Source organism: Mustelus asterias, chromosome 2 (genome assembly GCF_964213995.1).
Source record: "Mustelus asterias chromosome 2, sMusAst1.hap1.1, whole genome shotgun sequence".
Lineage (NCBI taxonomy): Eukaryota > Metazoa > Chordata > Chondrichthyes > Carcharhiniformes > Triakidae > Mustelus > Mustelus asterias.
This window is the reverse complement of record NC_135802.1, coordinates 50,492,341-50,515,230: the sequence shown is the minus strand read 5'-3', so window position 1 is coordinate 50,515,230 and position 22,890 is coordinate 50,492,341. Positions and strand designations below refer to the sequence as shown.

Sequence of the window (22,890 nt, the reverse complement as noted above, 5' to 3'; positions counted from 1 at the left end):
TTATGCTGGCTGCTTTGTCGAGGCAGCGGAAAGTGTAGACAGAGTCAATGGATGGGAGGTTCTGGATGAAGAAATTTCTCAACTCAGTTCTAAAGGGACATATCCTTAAACTATGACCCCTAGTTCTGGACTCCCCCACCTTTGGGAACATTCTTTCTGAATCTACCCTGATGTGGAGTTGCCGCCGTTGGACTGGGGTAGGCACAGTATGTAGTCTCACAACACCAGGTTAAAGTCCAACAGGTTTATCTGGTAGCACAAGCTTTCGGAACACTGTTTCATCATCAGGTGAGTGAAGGAGCAGTGCTCCGAAAGCTCATGCTACCAAATAAACCTGTTGGACTTTAACCTGGTGTTGTGAATCTACCCTGCCTAACCCTGTTAGAATTTTATAGGTTTCTATGAGATCCACTCTCACTCTTCTAAACTCGAGTGGATATAATCCTAATCGATTTAGTCTCTCCTCATATGACAGACCTGCCATCCCAGGAATCAGCCTGGTAAATTTTCGCTGTATTCCACCTGTAGCAAGAACATTCTCCTTAGAAAAGGACACCAAAACTGCACACACTACTCCAGGTGTGGCCTCACTAATGCCCTATACAATTGCAGCAAAACATCCCTAAGTCTATACTCAAATCCTCTTCCTTTGAAGGCCAACATGCCGGCTGTACCTACGCGCTTACTTTCAGCAACTGATGCATGAGGACACCAAGGTCTCGCTAAGTATCTACCTTTCTCAATTTACACCCATTCAAGTAATATGTTTTCCTATTATTGCTACCAAACCTCATATTTATCCACATTATACTGCATCTGCCGTGCATATGCCTACACACTCAGCTTGTCCAAATCACACTGAAGCCACTCTGCATCCTCCTCACAGCTCACCCCCCCCCCCCCCAACTTTGTATCATCTGCAAATTTGGAGATAATACATTCAGTTCTCTCTTTCAAATCATTAATATATAATGTGAACAGTTGGGGTCCTAGCACAGATCCCTGCGGAACCCCACTAGTCACTGACTGCCAATCGGGAAAAGTCCCATTTATGTCAATTCTTTGCTTCCTATCTACTAACCAGCTTTCTATATGGTGGTACAGTGGTTAGCACTGTTGCCTCACAGCGCCAGGGATCCGAGTTCGATTCCCGGCTTGAGTCATTGTCTGTGTGGAGTTTGCACGTTCTCCCTGTGTCTGCGTGGGTTTCCTAAGGGTGCTCTGGTTTCCACCCACAGTCTGAAAGACATGCTGGTTAAGCGCATTGGCCGTGCTAAATGCTCCCTCAAGAACAAAGAACAAAGAACAGTACAGCACAGGAAACAGGCCCTTCGGCCCTCCAAGCCTGTGCCACTCCTTGGTCCAACGAGACCAATCGTTTGTATCCCTCCATTCCCAGGCTGCTCATGTGACTATCCAGGTAAGTCTTAAACGATGTCAGCGTGCCTGCCTCCACCACCCTACTTGGCAGCGCACTCCAGGCCCCCACCACCCTCTGTGTAAAAAAACGTCCCTCTGATATCTGAGTTATACTTCGCCCCTCTCACCTTGAGCCCGTGACCCCTCATGATCGTCACCTCCAACCTGGGAAAAAGCTTCCCACTGTTCACCCTATCTATACCCTTCATAATCTTGTACACCTCTATTAGATCTCCCCTCATTCTCCGTCTTTCCAAGGAGAACAACCCCAGTTTACCCAATCTCTCCTCATAGCTAAGACCCCAGGCAACATCCTGGTAAACCTTCTCTGCACTCTCTCTAACTCCTCCACGTCCTTCTGGTAGTGCGGCGACCAGAACTGGACGCAGTACTCCAAATGTGGCCTAACCAGCGTTCTACACAGCTGCATCATCAGACTCCAGCTTTTATACTCTATACCCCGTCCTATAAAGGCAAGCATACCATATGCCTTCTTCACCACCTTCTCCACCTGTGTTGCCACCTTCAAGGATTTGTGGACTTGCACACCTAGGTCCCTGTGTGTTTCTATACTCCTGATGACTCTGCCATTTATTGTATAACTCCTCCCTACATTATTTCTTCCAAAATGCATCACTTCGCATTTATCCGGATTAAACTCCATCTGCCACCTCTCTGCCCAATTTTCCAGCCTATCTATATCCTGCTGTATTGCCCGACAATGCTCTTCGCTATCCGCAAGTCCAGCCATCTTCGTGTCATCCGCAAACTTGCTGATTACACCAGTTACACCTTCTTCCAAATCATTTATATATATCACAAATAGCAGAGGCCCCAGTACAGAGCCCTGCGGAACACCACTGGTCACAGACCTCCAGCCGGAAAAAGACCCTTCGACCACTACCCTCTGTTTCCTATGGCCAAGCCAGTTCTCCACCCATCTAGCCACTTCTCCTTGTATCCCATGAGCCTTAACCTTCTTAACCAACCTGCCATGTGGGACTTTGTCAAATGCCTTACTGAAATCCATATAGACGACATCCACGGCCCTTCCTTCATCAACCGTTTTTGTCACTTCCTCAAAAAACTCCACCAAATTTGTAAGGCACGACCTCCCTCTTACAAAACCATGCTGTCTGTCACTAATGAGATTGTTACATTCTAAATGCACATACATCCTGTCTCTAAGAATCCTCTCCAACAACTTCCCTACCACGGACATCAAGCTCACCGGCCTATAATTTCCTGGGTTATCCCTGCTACCCTTCTTAAACAATGGGACCACATTCGCTATCCTCCAATCCTCAGGAACCTCACCCGTGTCCAAAGAAGCGACAAAGATTTCCGTCAGAGGCCCAGCAATTTCATCTCTTGTCTCCCTGAGCAGTCGAGGATAGATGCCATCAGGCCCTGGGGCTTTGTCAGTTTTAATGTTCCCTAAAAAACCTAACACTTCCTCTCTTGTAATGGAGGTTTTCTCTAACGGGTCAACACCTCCCTCCGAGACACTCCCAGTTAACATGCCCCTCTCCTTCGTGAATACCGATGCAAAGTATTCATTTAGGATCTCCCCTATTCCCTTGGGTTCTAAGCATAATTCCCCTCCTTTGTCCCTGAGAGGTCCGATTTTCTCCCTGACAACTCTTTTGTTCCTAACGTATGAATAGAATGCCTTAGGATTCTCCTTAATCCTGCCTGCCAAGAACATCTTGTGACCTCTTTTTGCCCTTCTAACTCCCCGTTTAAGTTCTTTCCTACTCTCTCTGTATTCCTCCAGAGCTCCATCTGTTTTCAGTTGCCTGGACTTAACGTACGCCTCCCTTTTCATTTTAATCAGATCCTCAATTTCCCTGGTTATCCACGGCTCTCGAATCCTACCTTTCCTATCTTTCCTTTTTACAGGCACATGCCTATCCTGCAGCCTTATCAATAGTTCCTTAAAAGACTCCCACATGCCAGGCGCGGACTTACCCTCGAACATCCTCTCCCAATCAACATCCACCAATTCCTGCCTAATCTGGCTATAGTTAGCCTTCCCCCAATTTAGCACCCTGCCCGTAGGACAGCACTCATCCTTGTCCATTACTATCCTAAAGTTAACAGAGTTGTGGTCACTATTTGCCACATGTTCCCCAACCGAAACTTTGACGACCTGACCGGGCTCATTTCCCAGAACTAGGTCCAGTATCGCCCCCTCTCTAGTCGGGCTCTCTACATACTGTTCCAAAGAACCTTCCAGTACGCATTTTACAAATTCCTCCCCGTCCAGACCCCCAGCTCTAAGCACTTTCCAGTCTGTGCCAGGGAAATTAAAGTCCCCCACTACAACAACCCTATTTTTTCTGCACCTATCCAGAATCTCCTGACATATCCTTTCCTCCACTTCCCGTGGGCTGTTGGGTGGTCTGTAGTACACCCCCAGCATAGTGACTGCACCCTTCCTGTTTCTGAGTTCCACCCACAGCGACTCAGTACATGACCCCTCTAAGTTGTTTACCCTCTGCACCGCGGTAATATGCTCCTTAACTAATATCGCTACTCCCCCACCTTTTTTAGCCCCTCCTCTGTCTCGCCTAAAACACTTATACCCCGGAATATTCAGCTGCCAGTCCTGTCCTTTTAACCAAGTTTCCGTCACCGCAACCACATCCAAATTCCGCATAAGCATTAAGGCCCTAAGTTCGTCTGTTTTACCCGTTGCGCTCCTCGCATTGAAGCAGATGCACTCCAGACCTCCAGGCCCACTCAGGTCATCCTCCTCCAGAGTGCTCCTCTTCTTAGCTCGCCTTGCCCTGGCCCCCAGCTCAACCCCAGCCTCAGTATTTACTGACCTACTGTTTGGTTCCCCACCCCCCTGCCACACTAGTTTAAATCCTGCCGAAACACTCTAGCAAAACTCCCAGCCAGGATATTTGCTCCCTTCCAGTTAAGGTGTAACCCATCCTTTCTGTACAGTTGCCATCCTGACTTGAAGATTTCCCAGTTATCTATGAATTTAAAACCCTCCCTCTTGCACCAGTCCTTTAGCCACGCATTCAACTGTAGAATCTCCCTGTTCCGAGCCTCACTTGCACTAGACACCGGGAGCAGTCCAGAGATTGCTACCCTGGAGGCCTTACTTTTTAGCCTAGCACCCAACTCCCTGAATTTCTCTCGTATGACCCCCCTGCTCTTCCTACCTACATCATTTTCACCAATGTGTATAATCACATCCGTTTGACTACCTTCCTTTTTAAATATGCTTCCTACCCTCTCGGAGACATCCAGTACCCCGGCACCAGGGAGGCAGACTACCATCCTGGATTCTCGTTCACTCCCACAGAACCGCCTGTCCGTGCCTCTAACCATTGCGTCCCCCACAACTATCGCTCTCCTAAACCCCTTCTTTCCCTTCCAGACCCCTGAGCTTGTCTCCGTGGAGGCGATCTGGTCCTCGTGGCTTACCCCTGGAGGGTCATCCCCCTCCACAGAATCCAAAACAATATACCTATTTTGGAGGGGGACAACCACAGGGGATCCCTCCACAGACTGCTCACTCCCTTCCCTTCTCCCATCTGTTGCCCATCCCTTTCGTTTATGGGAGACTGCCACTGGGGTACTTTCTGGCACATCACCCTTCTGACTATTACCCCTCCTAACTGTGACCCACGTGCCTTCCTTCCGAGACCCTGGTGTCACTACCTGACTATAACTTTTATCTATTAATCTCTCATTTTCCCTAACTAAACTGAGTTCATCGAGCCTCAGCTCCCTTACACGATCCTTCAGGAGTTGCAGTTCCACACATCTGGCACAGATATGGACTTCCGGGAGGCAAGTTGTCTCCAGGAACTCCCACATCCCACACCGAATGCAGTATACTGGCCTCCCACTCATACCAGCCATGTCCTTTTTAGTTTTTTGGAAATAAAACAAAAAAAGGGGGTGTAACAGAAGAAAAACAAATAACCTTCCTCGCCTCCGCCGAACTGGTATATGGCGACTAGGGTAATTTTACAGTAACCTCATTACAGTGTTAATGTAAGCCTTACTTGTGACTAATAAATAAACATGACTTTTTTTACTTTATCTCAAGACATGACCTGCAATCCCATGTGCTTAAACTTTACATGATAATCTGTTTTGTGAGACCTTATCGAAAGCCTTCTAAAAGTGTAAATAAACCACATCCACTGGTCCTCTTTGGTCAACTCTACTAGTTACATTCTCAAAAAATTCCAATCGATTCATCAAGAATGATTTCCTTTTTGTAAATCCATGCTGACTTTGTCTGATTATATCACTGCCTTCCAAATGCTGAGTTATGAAATCGCTGATAATGGACTCTTGCAACTTACCTGGTACTGACGTCGGCTCAATGGTCTATAGTTCCTTGTTTGCTCTCTACCTCTCTTTTTGAATAGTGGACTTGCATTAACTACCCTCCAATCTGTTTTCAAAGATTTCAAAGAATTTTGGAAAATAACCACCAATGGATCTACTATATGGGCGGCACGGTAGCACAGTGGTTAGCACTGCTGCTTCACAGCTCCAGGGTCCTGGGTTCGATTCCCAGCTCGGGTCACTGTCTGTGTGGAGTTTGCACATTCTCCTCGTGTCTGCGTGGGTTTCCTCCGGGTGCTCCGGTTTCCTCCCACAGTCCAAAGATGTGCGGGTTAGGTTGATTGGCCAGGTTAAAAATTGCCCCTTAGAGTCCTGGGATGCGTAGGTTAGAGGGATTAGCGGGTAAATATGTGGGGTTAGGGCCTGGGTGGGATTGTGGTCGGTGCAGACTCGATGGGCTGAATGGCCTCCTTCTGCACTGTAGGGTTTCTATGGTTTCTATGATTCTATTTCGAAGGCCACTTCCTTGCATACTCTGGAATGAAGATTATCAGAACCTGGAGATTTGTCCACCTTCAATCCCATCAATTTCCCCAAAACCATTTCTCTACTAATGCTGATTTACTTCAGCTCCTCACTAAAACTTGTTTCTCTTAGAACTTCTGGTCCATTATTCATGTCTTCCTTTATGAAGACTGAAGAAAAGTATGAATTTAATTCCTCGATCATTTCTTTGTTTCCTGTTATGAATTCTCCCATTTCTCATTGTAAGGGGCCTACATTTGTTTTTGTCAATCTTTTTCTCTTTACATACCTATAGAAACTTTTACAGTCAGTTTTTATGTTCTCTGCTAGCTTACTTTTATACTCTATTTTTCCCTTCTTAATCAACCCTTTAGTTCTTCTTTGCTGAATTTTAAACTGCTCCCAATCCTCGGGCCTACAAAAGGTCGTGAATGTAGCCCAATCCATCACGCAAACCAGCCTCCTATCCATTGACTCCGTCTACACTTCCCGCTGCCTCGGCAAAGCAACCAGCATAATTAAGGACCCCACGCACCCCGGACGTTCTCTCTTTCACCACCTTCCATCAGGAAAAAGATACAAAAGTCAGAGGTCATGTACCAACCGAATCAAGAACAGCTTCTTCCCTACTGCCATCAGACTTTTGAATGGACCTATCAAATCTATTGCTTTTTCTTCCTAATTTGTATGCTTCCTTGAATCTGATACTATCTCTAATTTCCCTTGTAAGCTATGGTTTCCCCACAATTCTCTTACCACTCTTGACTCTCCCAATCAAAATGCGGATTAAAGTCGCCCATAGTCACAGATGTTCCTTTAAAACATGCATCTCTGATTTCCTGTCTCATGCTTTTCGCAACATTACCAGTACAGTTTGGTCTGTATAACACCCCCACCAATGTTTTTTGCCCCTTATTGTTTCTTAACTCGCCCATACAGATTCCACATCACCAATGCTAATATTCTTCCACAATATCATATCAATATCATCTTTGATCAACAATGCAACTCCTCCACCTTTTCCTTTCTGTCTGTCCTTCCTAAACACTTCCTCAATGTTTAGTTCCCATCCTCGGTCACCTTGGAGCCACGTCTCTGTGATGTCATACCCCTTTATATCCATCTGCGCAACTAATGCATTCATTTTGTTTCGAATACTCCGAGCATTCAGGTACAAAACCTTAAGGTGAGCACTTTTAACATTTCTTTTTCCTTTCCTACTATTTTTTTTACTCAGTCCTTATCTGACTCTGGCCCTTGATTTCCATGCCTACTGATTTGAACACGAACTGTCAACATTATGCAAATCTGAGCTGAAATTTTTCAGTTGAGTCATTTGTGTACCTGAGGCAATCTCTCTTGTCAAATTGTAAATGTAATTTAAAACCAGCAAGCTGTATCCATCATCTTGGCCACATCATCTTTGACTGAGTTTTCTGTCCTATTAACACGTTTGGTATGTTCAGTTATCATTAAATGGCTTGGTTGTGTACGCTGGTAACTAGAAGGAAGGTTGTACTTGCAGTGAAAATTGCTTTCTGCATGCATTTGAGTATATATTATTCATACTTAGAAAGTGAAGGAACAGGCCCTTCAGTCCCACCATTCAAGTGAATTTTGGCTGATCTGTATCTTTCCCTGAGGCCAGTGCTCTAAACCAAACACAATATTTCTGATGGAGTCTGACCAAGTCTCTGTATAATTAAAGCATCACTTCCTGCAGTCGTTTTGAAATAAAGGCCATCATTCTATTACTTCCTTTGATTAATTTTTTTATTGTCCATTAACTTTAGTGCTTGCGAATATGGATGTGCGTCTAAATAAATTACTCTGCTACTCCACAGTTCCTAGTCTTTCATCACAATGTTCTGATTTGTCTTTCTCCGATCCAAGGCGAATGACCTTGTGCTTCCCCACATTGAAATCCACATGTATTTTTTGTCTGTTCACCACATCTATTATGTTCCTTTGCAATTTTCTGCTCAAGTCGGCACAACTTGCTGTGCCTCAGTGTGATGCAGAGGCAGGTTTGAATGATACAACTGAAAAAGTCATCAAATTATCGTGCCTTGAGTTTTTAAAAGCAATTTGTGCTTGCAGCTTTAATTAAACTCTTTGTGCTATGGATGTTGGAATAGTTTTCCTCCCTTAACCGTAGATTTTTAAAAGATGTCTGGGATGTGAAAAATGTCATCGGCTCAGTTAAGCAGATTTATCTGGAGCACTAATTCTACCATCGCAATATTTAAGCTGAGGCTAACTCACTCAAAAACCATCCAGTTGCACAGTTGAAATCAGGCTCTGAGTTGTATTTGAACAAGTCCAGTGTTTGCCAATTAGATTGTTATCAATATATTAAAATAGCTAGAGGAGAAAAGGCAATTCTGTTGTCTTTTCAGTCTACAGTGAGAGAAACCAAGGGGGAGTATCTACCAGGGTACAATGCTAAAAAAGTGAGAATGGTGCTCTTGTGCATGAACATCCAACCAAATATAGGAGCATTGTCTGACCAGCCCTTCCTCACCAAGCTAATGCAAACTTGCATCACCATTTTTAACAAGTTGCTTTCCTGTGAATAAGTACTACTTTTTCTGTAAAAGTCTATATAGGAGAACACCTTTGGTTTAGGTTGAACACAATTTAATTTTCAAGAGTGGGTATGATTTGTATACTCACTTGTTTCCCTTACCAAAGCATAATTTCTATCAAAAAGCTGAATTGAATACTCTGGCTTTTTGAGTTTGGGATGGTCAGGTGTTCAGTGCTCTTGAACCAACCTCTCATTCATTCTGCTTCAAAGGAAGACCAGTTAAGTACTTCAGAAGTGAATGAGCTTTCTTTTCTCCTGTATCACTTCCCAGTTCTACATGCTCTTGTTACAGAGTCACTCGCTCCAACTCCAACTTTACGACAGTTATGATCGTGTTGCTTGACACCTTTTGGCTGTGGATTCCAATCCATTTGGTCTGAGGCGGAACAGTGAATTGTAGCTAGCTCTACATCTGCTGCGTAGAGACACATTCTCCACAGAGAAAACAGAGCATTCGTGATGCAAGGCATTCTTTTTTTTTCATTTGTTCATGGCATGTGGGCATCGTTGGCTGGGCTGGCATTTATTCCCCATCCCTGAGGGTAGTTGAGAGTCAACCACATTGCTGTAGGTCTGGAGTCACATGTTGGCCAGACCAGGTGAGGATGACAGACTTCCTTCCCTAAAAGATATTAGTGAATAAGATGGGTTTTTACAACAATCGACAATGGTTTCACGGTGATCATTAGACTTTTAATTCCAGATTTTTAAAAAAATTCTAATTTTACCATCTGCCATGGTGGGATTTGAACACGGGTCCTCGGAGCATTCCCCTGGGTCTCTGGATTACTGATCCAGTGACAATACCATGGCCTTCCCTTAATGGTATACAGAACGCAATGAACATTTGTGACTCCCTAGTTTCAAAAAAGATTGTGAGCTTTAAAAGTGGAGCAATCTAGTTGAGTTAAAAACATGACAGCAAACATTTACTGCTGGTGGGAGCAAATGCCAGATTTTGTTGCATGGTGGGAGTAAATGCTAAGCAACGTGTCAGATATGGACACGAGTCATTGAGGACTGTTGGGAAAGAAGATGAAAGCTAACATTATTTAGGAGGAAACATAGGACAGCTGCCTCGGTCACATCAGGGGTACAACTGGGCTCCTGAACTGAAGTATGCAACCAGTGTTGATTCTGCTCAGTTGGCTGGACAGCTGGTTAGTGATGTAGAACGCCACTAATAGCAGTTTAATTCCCCTACAGGCTGAGGTCATTCACGAAGGATCTACCTTCTCAACCTTGCCCCTCGCCTAAGGTTGGTGACCCTCAGGTTAAAATCACCACCAGTCCATGGGCTGTCTATGGTCATCTGGGATGATGGCAACTTTACCTTTTACAACCAGTGATTATTGCTTTGTGTTAATAGTTACCTAATCTGCATAATTGCACATGCCTTGAGAGTACATCCACTTTGAAAAAGCCAGGTGTAAATTCAGTGATAGTTTTTGGTTTGAATCCAATGGAATTCCACAGATTTCCGTTTTGTCAACTCCAGTAATGGAATGCTTTTGTGCCAGCAATGTGACTGCGCTGTTTTAATGTGGCTCTTGTACCAACTCCAAAAAGCAATAACAGCGTCACATCGCTGAAGTAATGTTGGGAATATATTGTGTATTGCAACTTGCATGCACGCCAATAAATAAGCATTCAAATGGCTCATGTGGTTTTCTACACTGAAAAACTCAGTACTTTAGAAAATGATTTTGTAGTGATTTCTACCTTTTAAAAAAAATTCCTTCACTTCTGGAAATGTTGGTTTTGGCAGAGCTTGCATGAATAATACAGAATTCAGTGATTTATCCTTGCATTGTATTTCTGCGTGCCATTAGTTATAGAACTGCCACTATGTATTGTATAACATGATTTTATTCAATTGACTTATTTTAATTCTGCACTGAGTAATTTTCAAAGAGAAAAGGCATTACATTTTAAATTGCACATTTGACGACCTTTCTTTGGTTCTGGAAATGACCCCATCAGAATTCTATTCTGGCAATGCACTTCCAAGCATTGTACCTTAAAAGAAGTTTGTAAATTAAAAGTTGCAGTGGCTTGGGATCATGATGAAGGTGTGAGATTCTGACTGTGACATTGGCAACTGTACTTAGTAAAAATCAAAGTGTTCCATCCAGTACAGGCAGTGGCTTCTGTTCTGTCCCCTCATCCATAGCATTCCTAAACCAAGGAGTAGAAATCAGACCTTGTATCCATTTTATGGGTGTGAAGTAAGTACAATTTTGGGGGCCCAATGACTTGATCCAAATTTACCTCTAGAATATCTGACACAAAATTGGGCTGGATTATTTTTCACATATTTGGGATGGTTACCAAAGAAAAACATGAGGCTCACTGGATATGCTAATAAAGGTCATGATGTGGAGATGCCGGCGTTGGACTGGGGTAAACACAGTAAGAAGTTTAACAACACCAGGTTAAAGTCCAACACCAAATAAATAAACCTGTTGGACTTTAACCTGGTGTTGTTAAACTTCTTACTATGCTAATAAAGGGCAGAGTGTCTGTTTTTGGATCCCAATGCCAATTGAACTGCCCTGAGAGGAGCAGGCTTTCCAGATTGAGAGGTGGCCTAGCCAGTAACAACCACTGAAAAGCAGTTTGCTACCAAATTGCTCAGGCTTTTGTCTTTTTGGCATGACGATAGATGCCTGTGCATGTTTACACGTCCTTCCATGGCCTTTCCCACACTTCCTCAGCTTTCTTCCCCTTCAATATTTCCACACATCTTTTGGTCATCGGACTCTGGTGTACCATAACTTCTCTCCCAATGCGCTATGATGTTTCAGTTCTGTTCTCTGGAACGTCCTCCCTAAATCATCATCTTATATCCCCTTCCAGTCTGCTGAAAATGAATCCTTTCATCTGTGTCAACGTTTAAGGGTAATGTGCTTTAGTGTGGAACTAATATATTTGTATCCTTTGGAGTATTTATTTTCAAAGTAAATTATAGTTCATCTAATATTAGTGGATAGAGATAAGGCCTGTCAATACACAGTACAGGTTTACATGAATTTAGCAGAACAACCTCTTGGAGACAAAAATAACGTGGCTGCCTTGTAGGCTACCACACCTATTCTCCATCTATTTTGGGTCACTCAGAACTTTATTGCGGGCTGGGATCTGTGGAAAAGCTACAGTACTAAAGATCCAGTCACATGGCTTCATGTGATCTTGAAGTAGAGTAATTATTGCAATCTGGGAATGATTATAAACCAGGTGTACTAATTTCACAGGGTAAACAAACTGAATCACAGCACATTGATAAAAATCTCATGTAATTAAAATGGAATTAACTTATTCAACCACTGTAAACCCCTCATATTGGTTGTTTGTAATTAATAAATCATAACTACTAATGATGTTACCTGAATACATTGGTATCATTCTGTAGGGTCATATTTAATCCATTTAGGATTATTTTTCCTGACAATTGGCTGTCGGCATCGATGCCTGTGGATAATGCATGCTGATATGTATGATTCCCACAATGAAAATTGAATGAATGTTATAAACCTTTGATTATATTGATATTCTGTGGTTAACGTTTTGGAAATAATAGTCAGTTTATAGATCTAATGTTCTGAATGAAGGTTTAAAAATTGATTGTGCTACCTTTTTTAATAGTAAAAATTAGTTATGTTAATTTTAAGTCTGCATGGCTTGCTGCGCTTCAAACAGAACCTCTGATAGATTTACTTTGCTTAAATGTTCCACAGCTCTATGTGGAAGATTACCGAATAGGGGAAAAAGCACAATAAGAGGGAAGCTTTTATTTCAACCTTGAACTACTAATTGGGTTAGAGACATATGCAGGAGATAACTGCAACAGTGTTAAGTTTGTTGTTTTTATTCAAGGTGGGGTGTGCCTCAGCACAAATAATGAATAGTTCATTCAAAAATGAGGGGGTTAAATCTGTTTGAACGTGCACAAACTTAATTGGGTCTCATAGCATTCCTTTATCATTCTGATAGACCATTTCCAGTGACGTTAGTTGTTGTTGTGAACTGGGAGACCTTGGGTGAGTTGATGGTACTTTAAAACATGATTTCTCACTTAAGAGAGGCTTGTTGTGAAGGCTGCCAACATTCATTCTGATCCACTTTAATTAACAATCTTCAGACCAACTACTGTCATGATGGCCCTCTTCAATGCCAGGCAACTCACCTGACAGGTTCTGGAAGAATGATGCACCACCTCAATATTGTGGGAATATTTCTTGGGTGAAATATGAGTATTCTGTAAATGTTTTGAAGCTGCATAATGTCATTGTCCTCATGCACCAAGTGACCCATGTCTCCAATGATGAGCAGGTCAGCCAGCTGTGACTATGTCCACAGATACAACCTAATGAGTTGCGACTACCTCCTGAAGTACTGTCTGACCATATACATGAAGAACCTCATAACATTTGTAAGCCTACTTGCGACGATAATAAATAAACCTAAACAGATTTTGACATCGTCTTCTCCCAACTGAATAAGTACCTACACCACCACTGTCGAGATAAGAGAACAGTGACAAAGCCTCTAATTCAACATGACTGAAGCAAGTGTGTCTTCAACCCTGATGAAGCATGGAAACACAGTAAGAAGTTTAACAACACCAGGTTAAAGTCCAACAGGTTTATTTGGTAGCAAAAGCCACACAAGCTTTCGAGGCTCTGAGCCCCTTCTTCAGGTGAGTGGGAATTCTGTTCACAAACAGAACTTATAAGACACAGACTCAATTTACATGAATAATGGTTGGAATGCGAATACTTACAACTAATCCAGTCTTTAAGAAACAAAACAATGGGAGTGGAGAGAGCATCAAGACAGGCTAAAAAGATGTGTATTGTCTCCAGACAAGACAGCCAGTGAAACTCTGCAGGTCCACGCAACTGTGGGAGTTACAAATAGTGTGACATAAATTCTGATTCTAGGATCGCATGATAAAGACTCAGGAGGAAAAAAGCAGAAATATTTATGTGAAATAGTGTGACATAAACCCAATATCCCGGTTGAGGCCGTCCTTGTGTGTGCGGAACCTGGCTATCAGTTTCTGCTCCGCGACTCTGCGCTGTCGTGTGTCGCGAAGGCCGCCTTGGAGAACGCTTACCCGAATATCAGAGGCCGAATGCCCGTGACCGCTGAAGTGCTCCCCAACAGGAAGAGAACAGTCTTGCCTGGTGATTGTCGAGCGGTGTTCATTCATCCGTTGTCGCAGCGTCTGCATAGTTTCCCCAATGTACCATGCCTCGGGACATCCTTTCTTGCAGCGTATCAGGTAGACAACGTTGGCCGAGTTGCAAGAGTATGTACCGTGTACCTGGTGGATGGTGTTCTCACGTGAGATGATGGCATCTGTGTCGATGATCCGGCACGTCTTGCAGAGGTTGCTGTGGCAGGGTTGTGTGGTGTCTTGGTCACTGTTCTCCTGAAGGCTGGGTAGTTTGCTGCGGACAATGGTCTGTTTGAGGTTGTGCGGTTGTTTGAAGGCAAGAAGTGGGGGTGTGGGGATGGCCTTGGCGAGATGTTCGTCTTCATCAATGACATGTTGAAGGCTCCGGAGGAGATGCCGTAGCTTCTCCGCTCCGGGGAAGTACTGGACAACGAAGGGTACTCTGTCCACTGTGTCCCGTGTTTGTCTTCTGAGGAGGTCGGTGCGGTTTTTCGCTGTGGCGCGTTGGAACTGTTGATCAATGAGTCTAGCGCCATATCCTGTTCTTATGAGGGCATCTTTCAGCGTCTGGAGGTGTCTGTTGCGATCCTCCTCATCCGAGCAGATCCTGTGTATACGGAGGGCTTGTCCGTAGGGGATGGCTTCTTTAACGTGTTTAGGGTGGAAGCTGGAGAAGTGGAGCATCGTGAGGTTATCCGTGGGCTTGCGGTACAGTGAGGTGCTGAGGTGACCGTCCTTAATGGAGATGCGCGTGTCCAAGAATGCAACCGATTCCGGAGAGTAGTCTATGGTGAGCCTGATGGTGGGATGGAACTTGTTGATGTCATCATAGAGTTGTTTCAGTGATTGTTCACCATGAGTCCAAAGGAAGAAAATGTCATCGATGTATCTAGTGTATAGCACCGGTTGAAGGTCCCGTGCGGTGAAGAAGTCTTGTTCGAACCTGTGCATGAAGATGTTGGCATATTGAGGTGCAAATTTGGTCCCCATGGCTGTTCCGTGTGTCTGGATGAAGAACTGGTTGTTGAAGGTGAAGATATTGTGGTCCAGGATGAAGCGGATGAGATGTAAAATTGCATCTGGAAACTGGCAGTTGTTGGCGCTGAGCACTGAGGCCGTTGCAGCAATGCCATCGTCATGGGGGATGCTGGTGTAGAGTGCTGAGACATCCATTGTGACGAGGAGCGCTCCTGGTTCAACTGCTCCATGTGTGCCGAGTTTCTGTAGGAAGTCCGTCGTGTCGCGACAAAAGCTGGGGGTTCTTTGTACAATGGGTTTCAGGATGCCCTCGACATAGCCGGAGAGGTTCTCGCACAGGGACGGTCACCTCAGCACCTCACTGTACCGCAAGCCCACGGATAACCTCACGATGCTCCACTTCTCCAGCTTCCACCCTAAACACGTTAAAGAAGCCATCCCCTACGGACAAGCCCTCCGTATACACAGGATCTGCTCGGATGAGGAGGATCACAACAGACACCTCCAGACGCTGAAAGATGCCCTCATAAGAACAGGATATGGCGCTAGACTCATTGATCAACAGTTCCAACGCGCCACAGCGAAAAACCGCACCGACCTCCTCAGAAGACAAACACGGGACACAGTGGACAGAGTACCCTTCGTTGTCCAGTACTTCCCCGGAGCGGAGAAGCTACGGCATCTCCTCCGGAGCCTTCAACATGTCATTGATGAAGACGAACATCTCGCCAAGGCCATCCCCACACCCCCACTTCTTGCCTTCAAACAACCGCACAACCTCAAACAGACCATTGTCCGCAGCAAACTACCCAGCCTTCAGGAGAACAGTGACCAAGACACCACACAACCCTGCCACAGCAACCTCTGCAAGACGTGCCGGATCATCGACACAGATGCCATCATCTCACGTGAGAACACCATCCACCAGGTACACGGTACATACTCTTGCAACTCGGCCAACGTTGTCTACCTGATACGCTGCAAGAAAGGATGTCCCGAGGCATGGTACATTGGGGAAACTATGCAGACGCTGCGACAACGGATGAATGAACACCGCTCGACAATCACCAGGCAAGACTGTTCTCTTCCTGTTGGGGAGCACTTCAGCGGTCACGGGCATTCGGCCTCTGATATTCGGGTAAGCGTTCTCCAAGGCGGCCTTCGCGACACACGACAGCGCAGAGTCGCGGAGCAGAAACTGATAGCCAGGTTCCGCACACACAAGGACGGCCTCAACCGGGATATTGGGTTTATGTCACACTATTTCACATAAATATTTCTGCTTTTTTCCTCCTGAGTCTTTATCATGCGATCCTAGAATCAGAATTTATGTCACACTATTTGTAACTCCCACAGTTGCGTGGACCTGCAGAGTTTCACTGGCTGTCTTGTCTGGAGACAATACACATCTTTTTAGCCTGTCTTGATGCTCTCTCCACTCCCATTGTTTTGTTTCTTAAAGACTGGATTAGTTGTAAGTATTCGCATTCCAACCATTATTCATGTAAATTGAGTCTGTGTCTTATAAGTTCTGTTTGTGAACAGAATTCCCACTCACCTGAAGAAGGGGCTCAGAGCCTCGAAAGCTTGTGTGGCTTTTGCTACCAAATAAACCTGTTGGACTTTAACCTGGTGTTGTTAAACTTCTTACTGTGTTTACCCCAGTCCAACGCCGGCATCTCCGAAGCATGGAAAGGCAATGTCATGAACAAATGCCTTTATGAAAAATTCAATGCAAAATAATCTTTTGCAAAGTTCACGGGTAAATCTAAACCGTGTCTGTGCAGATTGTGGAAGATGTGGATTTTTGATGCACAATAGAAAATTTAAATCTCTTCAGCGTGTGACTATGCTCACCAGACTCAAACCATGAAATATATAACAGCTCAGTGCCTGATTCACATTTACAGAGGAGGCATCGCAGTGGTACACCTCTCCTACTCTTGACACAATTGCCTGGCTTAACTGCCTAAAATTTAAATTATCATTCTACATCGACCATAAGAAAGAAGAATTTAAATGCCTTGCTCAGGAATGCCAAGATGCACAGTTGCACTTGTCCAAATTCCCTCCTTTCTGTCTTACTAATTTAGGAATGAATTTTCGACTTATGATACTGGGCATGTGGTTTGCAGTCATTTGAGAATATGCTGGGTAGCTTGGAGATCGATAACTCCCAGTCGGCAACAACGGTGACGAGGATGGCAAATTTGGCAAAAAGATTATAAAATAGTTTTGATATTCAAACATGGCTTTTCATTGGGTACGTAAGATTCAGGGAATCGTCCTTTTGCATTTTCCTTGTTAAGCGTTGGATTTTGATTTAACTTGAGGATGGGATGACTTTTCAGGCAACAGCTTTTATAAAAAGAAATGGAAATTTATTTTGAAAACTAGGATTTGTCAATTGGATCTGTTGTTGGTGAATACAGTGTAAGACACTGCTGATGCATGCAGTCAGACTTGCAAGCAAAGACAGTTTGGATACTAGCCTGCATCAAAACACACATTGATATTTTGATTGCATGTGAAACAAACTAGGTAAGAGGTAGGCATTTAATTTGTTAATTTTACATGTAGAATGAGATTTTTGTATAAAGGTGGAAATAACTGCTCAAAAATGTACCATGAGGGAAATAACATTAGTATTCATTGCTTACAGATACTTTTGTGGCATCAATTGCTTTCTTTCAGGGCAACCTCAATGTATTATGTATAATTTTCTGATCTTTAGATGTGTTTCAGGACTAGAATTTCTTGAGCTTCACAATACCAGTTGCAGGGCTGATTCACTTGCAATATGAGTTTGTTGGATATTTATTAAAGGTGAACTTGATGGATTTCCTGTCTGAAGGTTCTGCTGGGAATGGTCTTCGGAACTCTGATCAAACCAGTTCGATTCAAAATTATAATCACGATTGGCAACACCTTGATTGCATTTTGTGAAAAAATAGTTTTGAGCAATTCTTATTCAATGCATATTTGCTTTACGCGCTAATAAATCCAATAAGGAATTCAAGACATGTTTATTTACCTAGAGAGTGGTTAGAATGCTAAATTTGCCACCCTGTGGAGTAGTTGATAGGAATAGAATGAATGCATTCAAGCTAGAGAAGTATATGAAGGTGAAAAAAATAGATATACTGGTAGAGTGTGATAAAATAATGTGTGGAACATTAACACTGCACCAGGGAGGCACAGTGATTAGCACTGCTGATTCACAGTGCCAGGGACCCAGGTTCTATTCCCGACTTGGGTCCTTGTCTGTGTGGAGTTTGCATGTTCTCCCCGTGTCTGTGTGGGTTTCCCCCAGATGCTCTGGTTTGCTCCCACATTCCAAAATTGTGCAGGTTAGATGGATTGGCCATGCTAAATTGCCCCATAGTGCCAGGGGGATTAGTGGGGTAAATACATGGGGTCATGGGATAGGGCCTGGTGGGATTGTTGTTGGTGCAGGCTCGATGGCCGAAAGGCTTCCTTCTGCACTGTAGAGGTTCTATGGTTCTATGCATAAATCAGTTGGGGCAAATAGCCTGGTCTGTGTTGCAATTTTTATGTAAAGCTAAAGATTTTCATTTACAATTTAGATTAATTTTTGATTTGGTGTGTTATTTGCTTGCAACTGACTTTATTTTGGCCTATGGTCCTGAGAATGGTCATTTTAAAGGGAATGTTCCTTTCCCAACTTTGTGTAATTTGCAGGTTGAAGGAGGTTGTTAGCACTTATTGCATTCTCTAAACCGGTTGCAGGAATGACTCAATCAGAATCAGTCCTAACTCTTGCCGTTGTTTTCCATTGAAATCCTGGGAGCAAAACCCAGACCCACAAAATAGACAACAGGGAAATTTTACTTGGCTACAGACTTGGGACTTTGCCTATTATTCCGAACTTGACTTTTTTTTTTGTTTGAAGGAAATTTCTGGGCTCTTGTTTTTGCCCTTTTCTCCTCCCCAATTTTCTCCACTGCTGAAAATGTGACTCTCAAACCATTAACTCTCTCTTTAATATTGTTTCTTCCTGTAACTCCATTCAGAACAAAGACAGGAAGAAGTAATATCTTGTCTTGGAAGAATCCCATCTTCTAATTGCTCTGCATGTCTGACACTTGCAATCTCCAATTCCACTGAATATTGTTTTTTTCCCTCTAGTGAGCTGCTGAGCAGTTAGTTGAGTGTCAGTTTAAACACTCAACAGTTGGGATATGTCATCATTTGCTGTTACTGAGTACTTTTTTCCTTTCACAGCTGCTGTATTTGAATCTTAATCCTGATATGTGTTTTTACCTGTGTTCTTTTCATTTTACAGGTTTTCTGTCAAGACTCTAATTGATCGTTCCTGTTTTGAGACCATTGACGACTCGTGTTCAGAATTTACAAACTTTGCAGCTATTCTGGAACAAGTCCTGAGTCATCGTCTCAAAGGTAACCTTACCTGCTCTATACGCATTTATCAAATAAATAGGAGTTAGCCCACTGGGTTGTATTTGTTTCAGTGGGGTTGGGGCTGCCTTGAAATTGAGGGTGACGCCCATCAGTCATCAGATGATTGAGGTGGCTGATTCTGGATCTGCAAGTTTTTCCGCAATGGGGGAATGTTGTCGTTTGGGGGGAGTGAAATTCGGAGCCCCCCGAGTTGGCTTCCCTCTCCTTCCTCTGCCACCGTTCTGCCTCGCTGTCCAGTCGCTGAGCCTCAAAGTGGACCAGGTGACCACCTTTAGGGCTCCGTCTTGTTCTCCTTGTGCACATGGTAGATGCTGTTTGTCCATTGTCCTGCAAAACTTTGAGATACCTATCCACAGCTTGCTTGCTATGGAAATACAAATTGTTCTTCAACGTTCTGTCCTGATCATTAAAGCTGTAGTGAAATTGCCAACCTTTGATTTGCCTTTTATCTTTTGGCATCCTTTTAGTTGTTGCATTCAAGCGTTCTAAATTTATTTCCCTTGCTTCTGTTTCTCCTGCATTGTTTATTAACTTCCTTTATCCTTTTCAATTTAATGCCCCTACTTTTCATGTCTTTAGATTTTCAAGGTTTACAGTTGATGGCAGATGCCTAAATTTGAGGGAGAAACTGAGGAAGGAGCAATTGTGGCTGCTTGCTGCATCCATAAAAGTGACTTCAAGGCTGTGCAAAGGCTAACATGATTTAATGACAGGATAATCGTGGCCTGTTTTAAAAGGAATAAATATCTCTGGCCTCCAATCCAGAGATTACTTGACTGTTTCAGAAGGACAGGTAGCAGGGACCATTTTTAGATAAAAGGTAGACTCCTTTTTTGCAAATACACATTTAATATCTTAAACTTGTTGATTTACTCCCATGATACCCTATTTATTTTTATTTGATTAACATGTTTCCTCATTCATGATATCTGAGGGTTCTGCATTAATGAAATTGCTTATCAATAAAAACAAAATGCTGTACTCATTCATTATTCAGTGACTCCACCTTATCAAGATGGAGTGATTCTCTTTGCTTGCTGCTTTTTTTAAAACTAACTTGCTGATGAAGGAATGTACACTGAATTTAAACTAGTCTGAAAGTAATTAATACTGGTTGATTTAATAAGTATCTCAATTTTTGCCAAATTTAGTGTCAGAAATATGCAATGTTTCAAACTACAAGTGGTAGTTACATGGTATATAGAATATTTCTTATAATATAATTAATGGAATTTGTGTATCACTGGCTAGGCTAGTATTTGTTGTATTTCCCTTGAGAAGATGCTGGCCACCATCTTGGAACACCGCAGTCCATGTGGTGCAAGTGCAAATGGAGTTCCAGGATTATGATTCAGCAACTGTGAAGGAATGGTGAGGATTGTGTGTGGCTTGAGGATCTTGCGGGCGGTGATGACCCCATGCATCTGCTGCTCTTGTCCTCAGAAATTACGGATTTGGAAGATGCTGTAGAAAAAGGATCCTTTTGGAGAGTTGTTGCATTGATTATAAAATCATGTGAAATAAGAGCAAGAGTAGGCCATTTAGCCCATTGAGCCTATTCCACCATTCAATAAAATTGCAGCTGGTCTGACTGTGCCCTGAACGCTAATATCCCGCCTGCTGCCCCCCCACCCCACCCGTTTCATTCTTGACTCCCTTGTTGATCAAAAATCTGTCTAGCTCAGCCTTGAATATGTTTAATGATTCAGCCTCCATTGCAATCAGTGAGAGCAAAATTCTAAAGGCTAACAACCTTCAGAGCAGAAATTCCTCTTCATCTCCATGTTAAGTGTAAGGCCCTTTATTTTTAAACTGTGCACCCTAGCTCTAGATTCTCCTAATGAAGGAAGAAACCTCTCACTACCCACCCTGTTAAGTCTCCTCAGAATCTTTAAATATTCCATTCAGATCACCTCTCATTCTTTTGGATTCCAATGAGCATAGGCCCAAACTCCTCAACCTTTTCTCATGAGGCAACCCATTAGTACCAGGAATCGGCTTAGTGAACCTACTCTGAATTGTTTCCAGTACAAAACGTTTATTTATTAGTCACATGTAGGCTTACATTCACAGTGCAATGAAGTTACTGTTAAAATCCCCTAGTTGCCACACTCCGGCGCCTGTTCAGGTACACTGAGGAAGAATTTAGCATGGTCAATCTACCTAACCTGCCCATCTTTGGACTGTGGGATGAAACCAGAGCACCTGGAGGAAACCCACACGGACATGGGGAGAATGTGCAAACTCCACACAGATAGTGATCCAAGCCGGGAATCGAACCTGGGGCCCTGGCGCTGTGAGGCAGCAGTGCTAACCACTGTGTCATCATGTAGTATATGCTTTGTTAAGTAAGGAGACAAGTACTCTAGGGGTAGTCTCACCCATGCCTTGTATAGTTGTAGTATGACTTCCTGATTTTTATACTTCATCCCCTTGCAATAAAGACCAACCCGTGAGTTCTTAACTTGTGTAATAATTTTCAATTGACACCTCATTGAATGCCTTTTGGAAATCCAAAGGCAGTAATTCTTTGCTTCATATTGTATTGCTTTCCTGAAAAATGGAACATTAAATGAAACAACACTAAGCAAATGAGATTTTTCCATTACAGCAAATGTAAAAGCTTTATCTGGGCTCTATGGGACCTTTTCCATCAGAAAAACTGAAACATTATAGCCTATACGTCTAAATACTGTATATTGCTAAATTGCTATATTTGTAAACTAAGCATTAAAAATATAAATTAAAAAATATAAAGTTAAACTCTTTCTGCTTAGTGCCACTCCTTACCTCTCCCACTCTGACCATCTAGTGCACTGCCGATCATGCTTCCTAACCTTTCTGGTCACCATCGACCTTCCCACTTGCCAACCCTCCCATTGGCTAAATCTCTTGCTCGCTACTTCTCTCCCCCAAACCCTCGCTGTGAGTGAGAGCTCAGATGAGCAGCAAGAGGCAGAAATCAAGTTACGGAGTGAGAATAACTTCAAGTTGCAGGGTCATGGAGGTAAACCACAAGCTGGGAGAGGCGGGGGCAACTGGGCGGGTTAGGGAGCAGGAGGGACGACTCTAAAAATGATGCACATTGGGTTGTGAAACCTTGCGTCACACCTGCTGCAAAACCATATTAATGCAAATTACAAAGCTAAACATGAATACCGTCGCCAGATTGAAATTAATTCAAATGGGACAACTTAAAGCCAGGACTTGTTTTACAGCACATTTACTAGTAGACCGTTAGCCATCCTACTTGTTACACCCTCAAAGAACTCATTTTAAAGAATTGTCAAACCCTATTTCCCTTCACAAGACTATGTTGACACTGCCTGATTTTATGATGATTTTTTAAAAGTCTCCTGATGCTATCTTCCGCATTTTCCCAATGACCAATGTTAGGCTAACTGGCCTATAGTTTGCTGCTTTCTGTCTG

The 22,890-nt window shown here is 43.3% G+C and overlaps 1 protein-coding gene across 1 annotated transcript in view; it reads left to right on the top strand.

The window, feature by feature from the left end:
* Positions 1-22,890, top strand: part of rundc3b (RUN domain containing 3b) — a 102,912-nt gene that overhangs the window by 7,461 nt on the left and 72,561 nt on the right. The window contains exon 2 of the mRNA XM_078235040.1: positions 19,324-19,439. Coding sequence (XP_078091166.1) covers positions 19,324-19,439 — 116 coding nt within the window. The remainder of the gene's footprint in view (positions 1-19,323; positions 19,440-22,890) is intronic.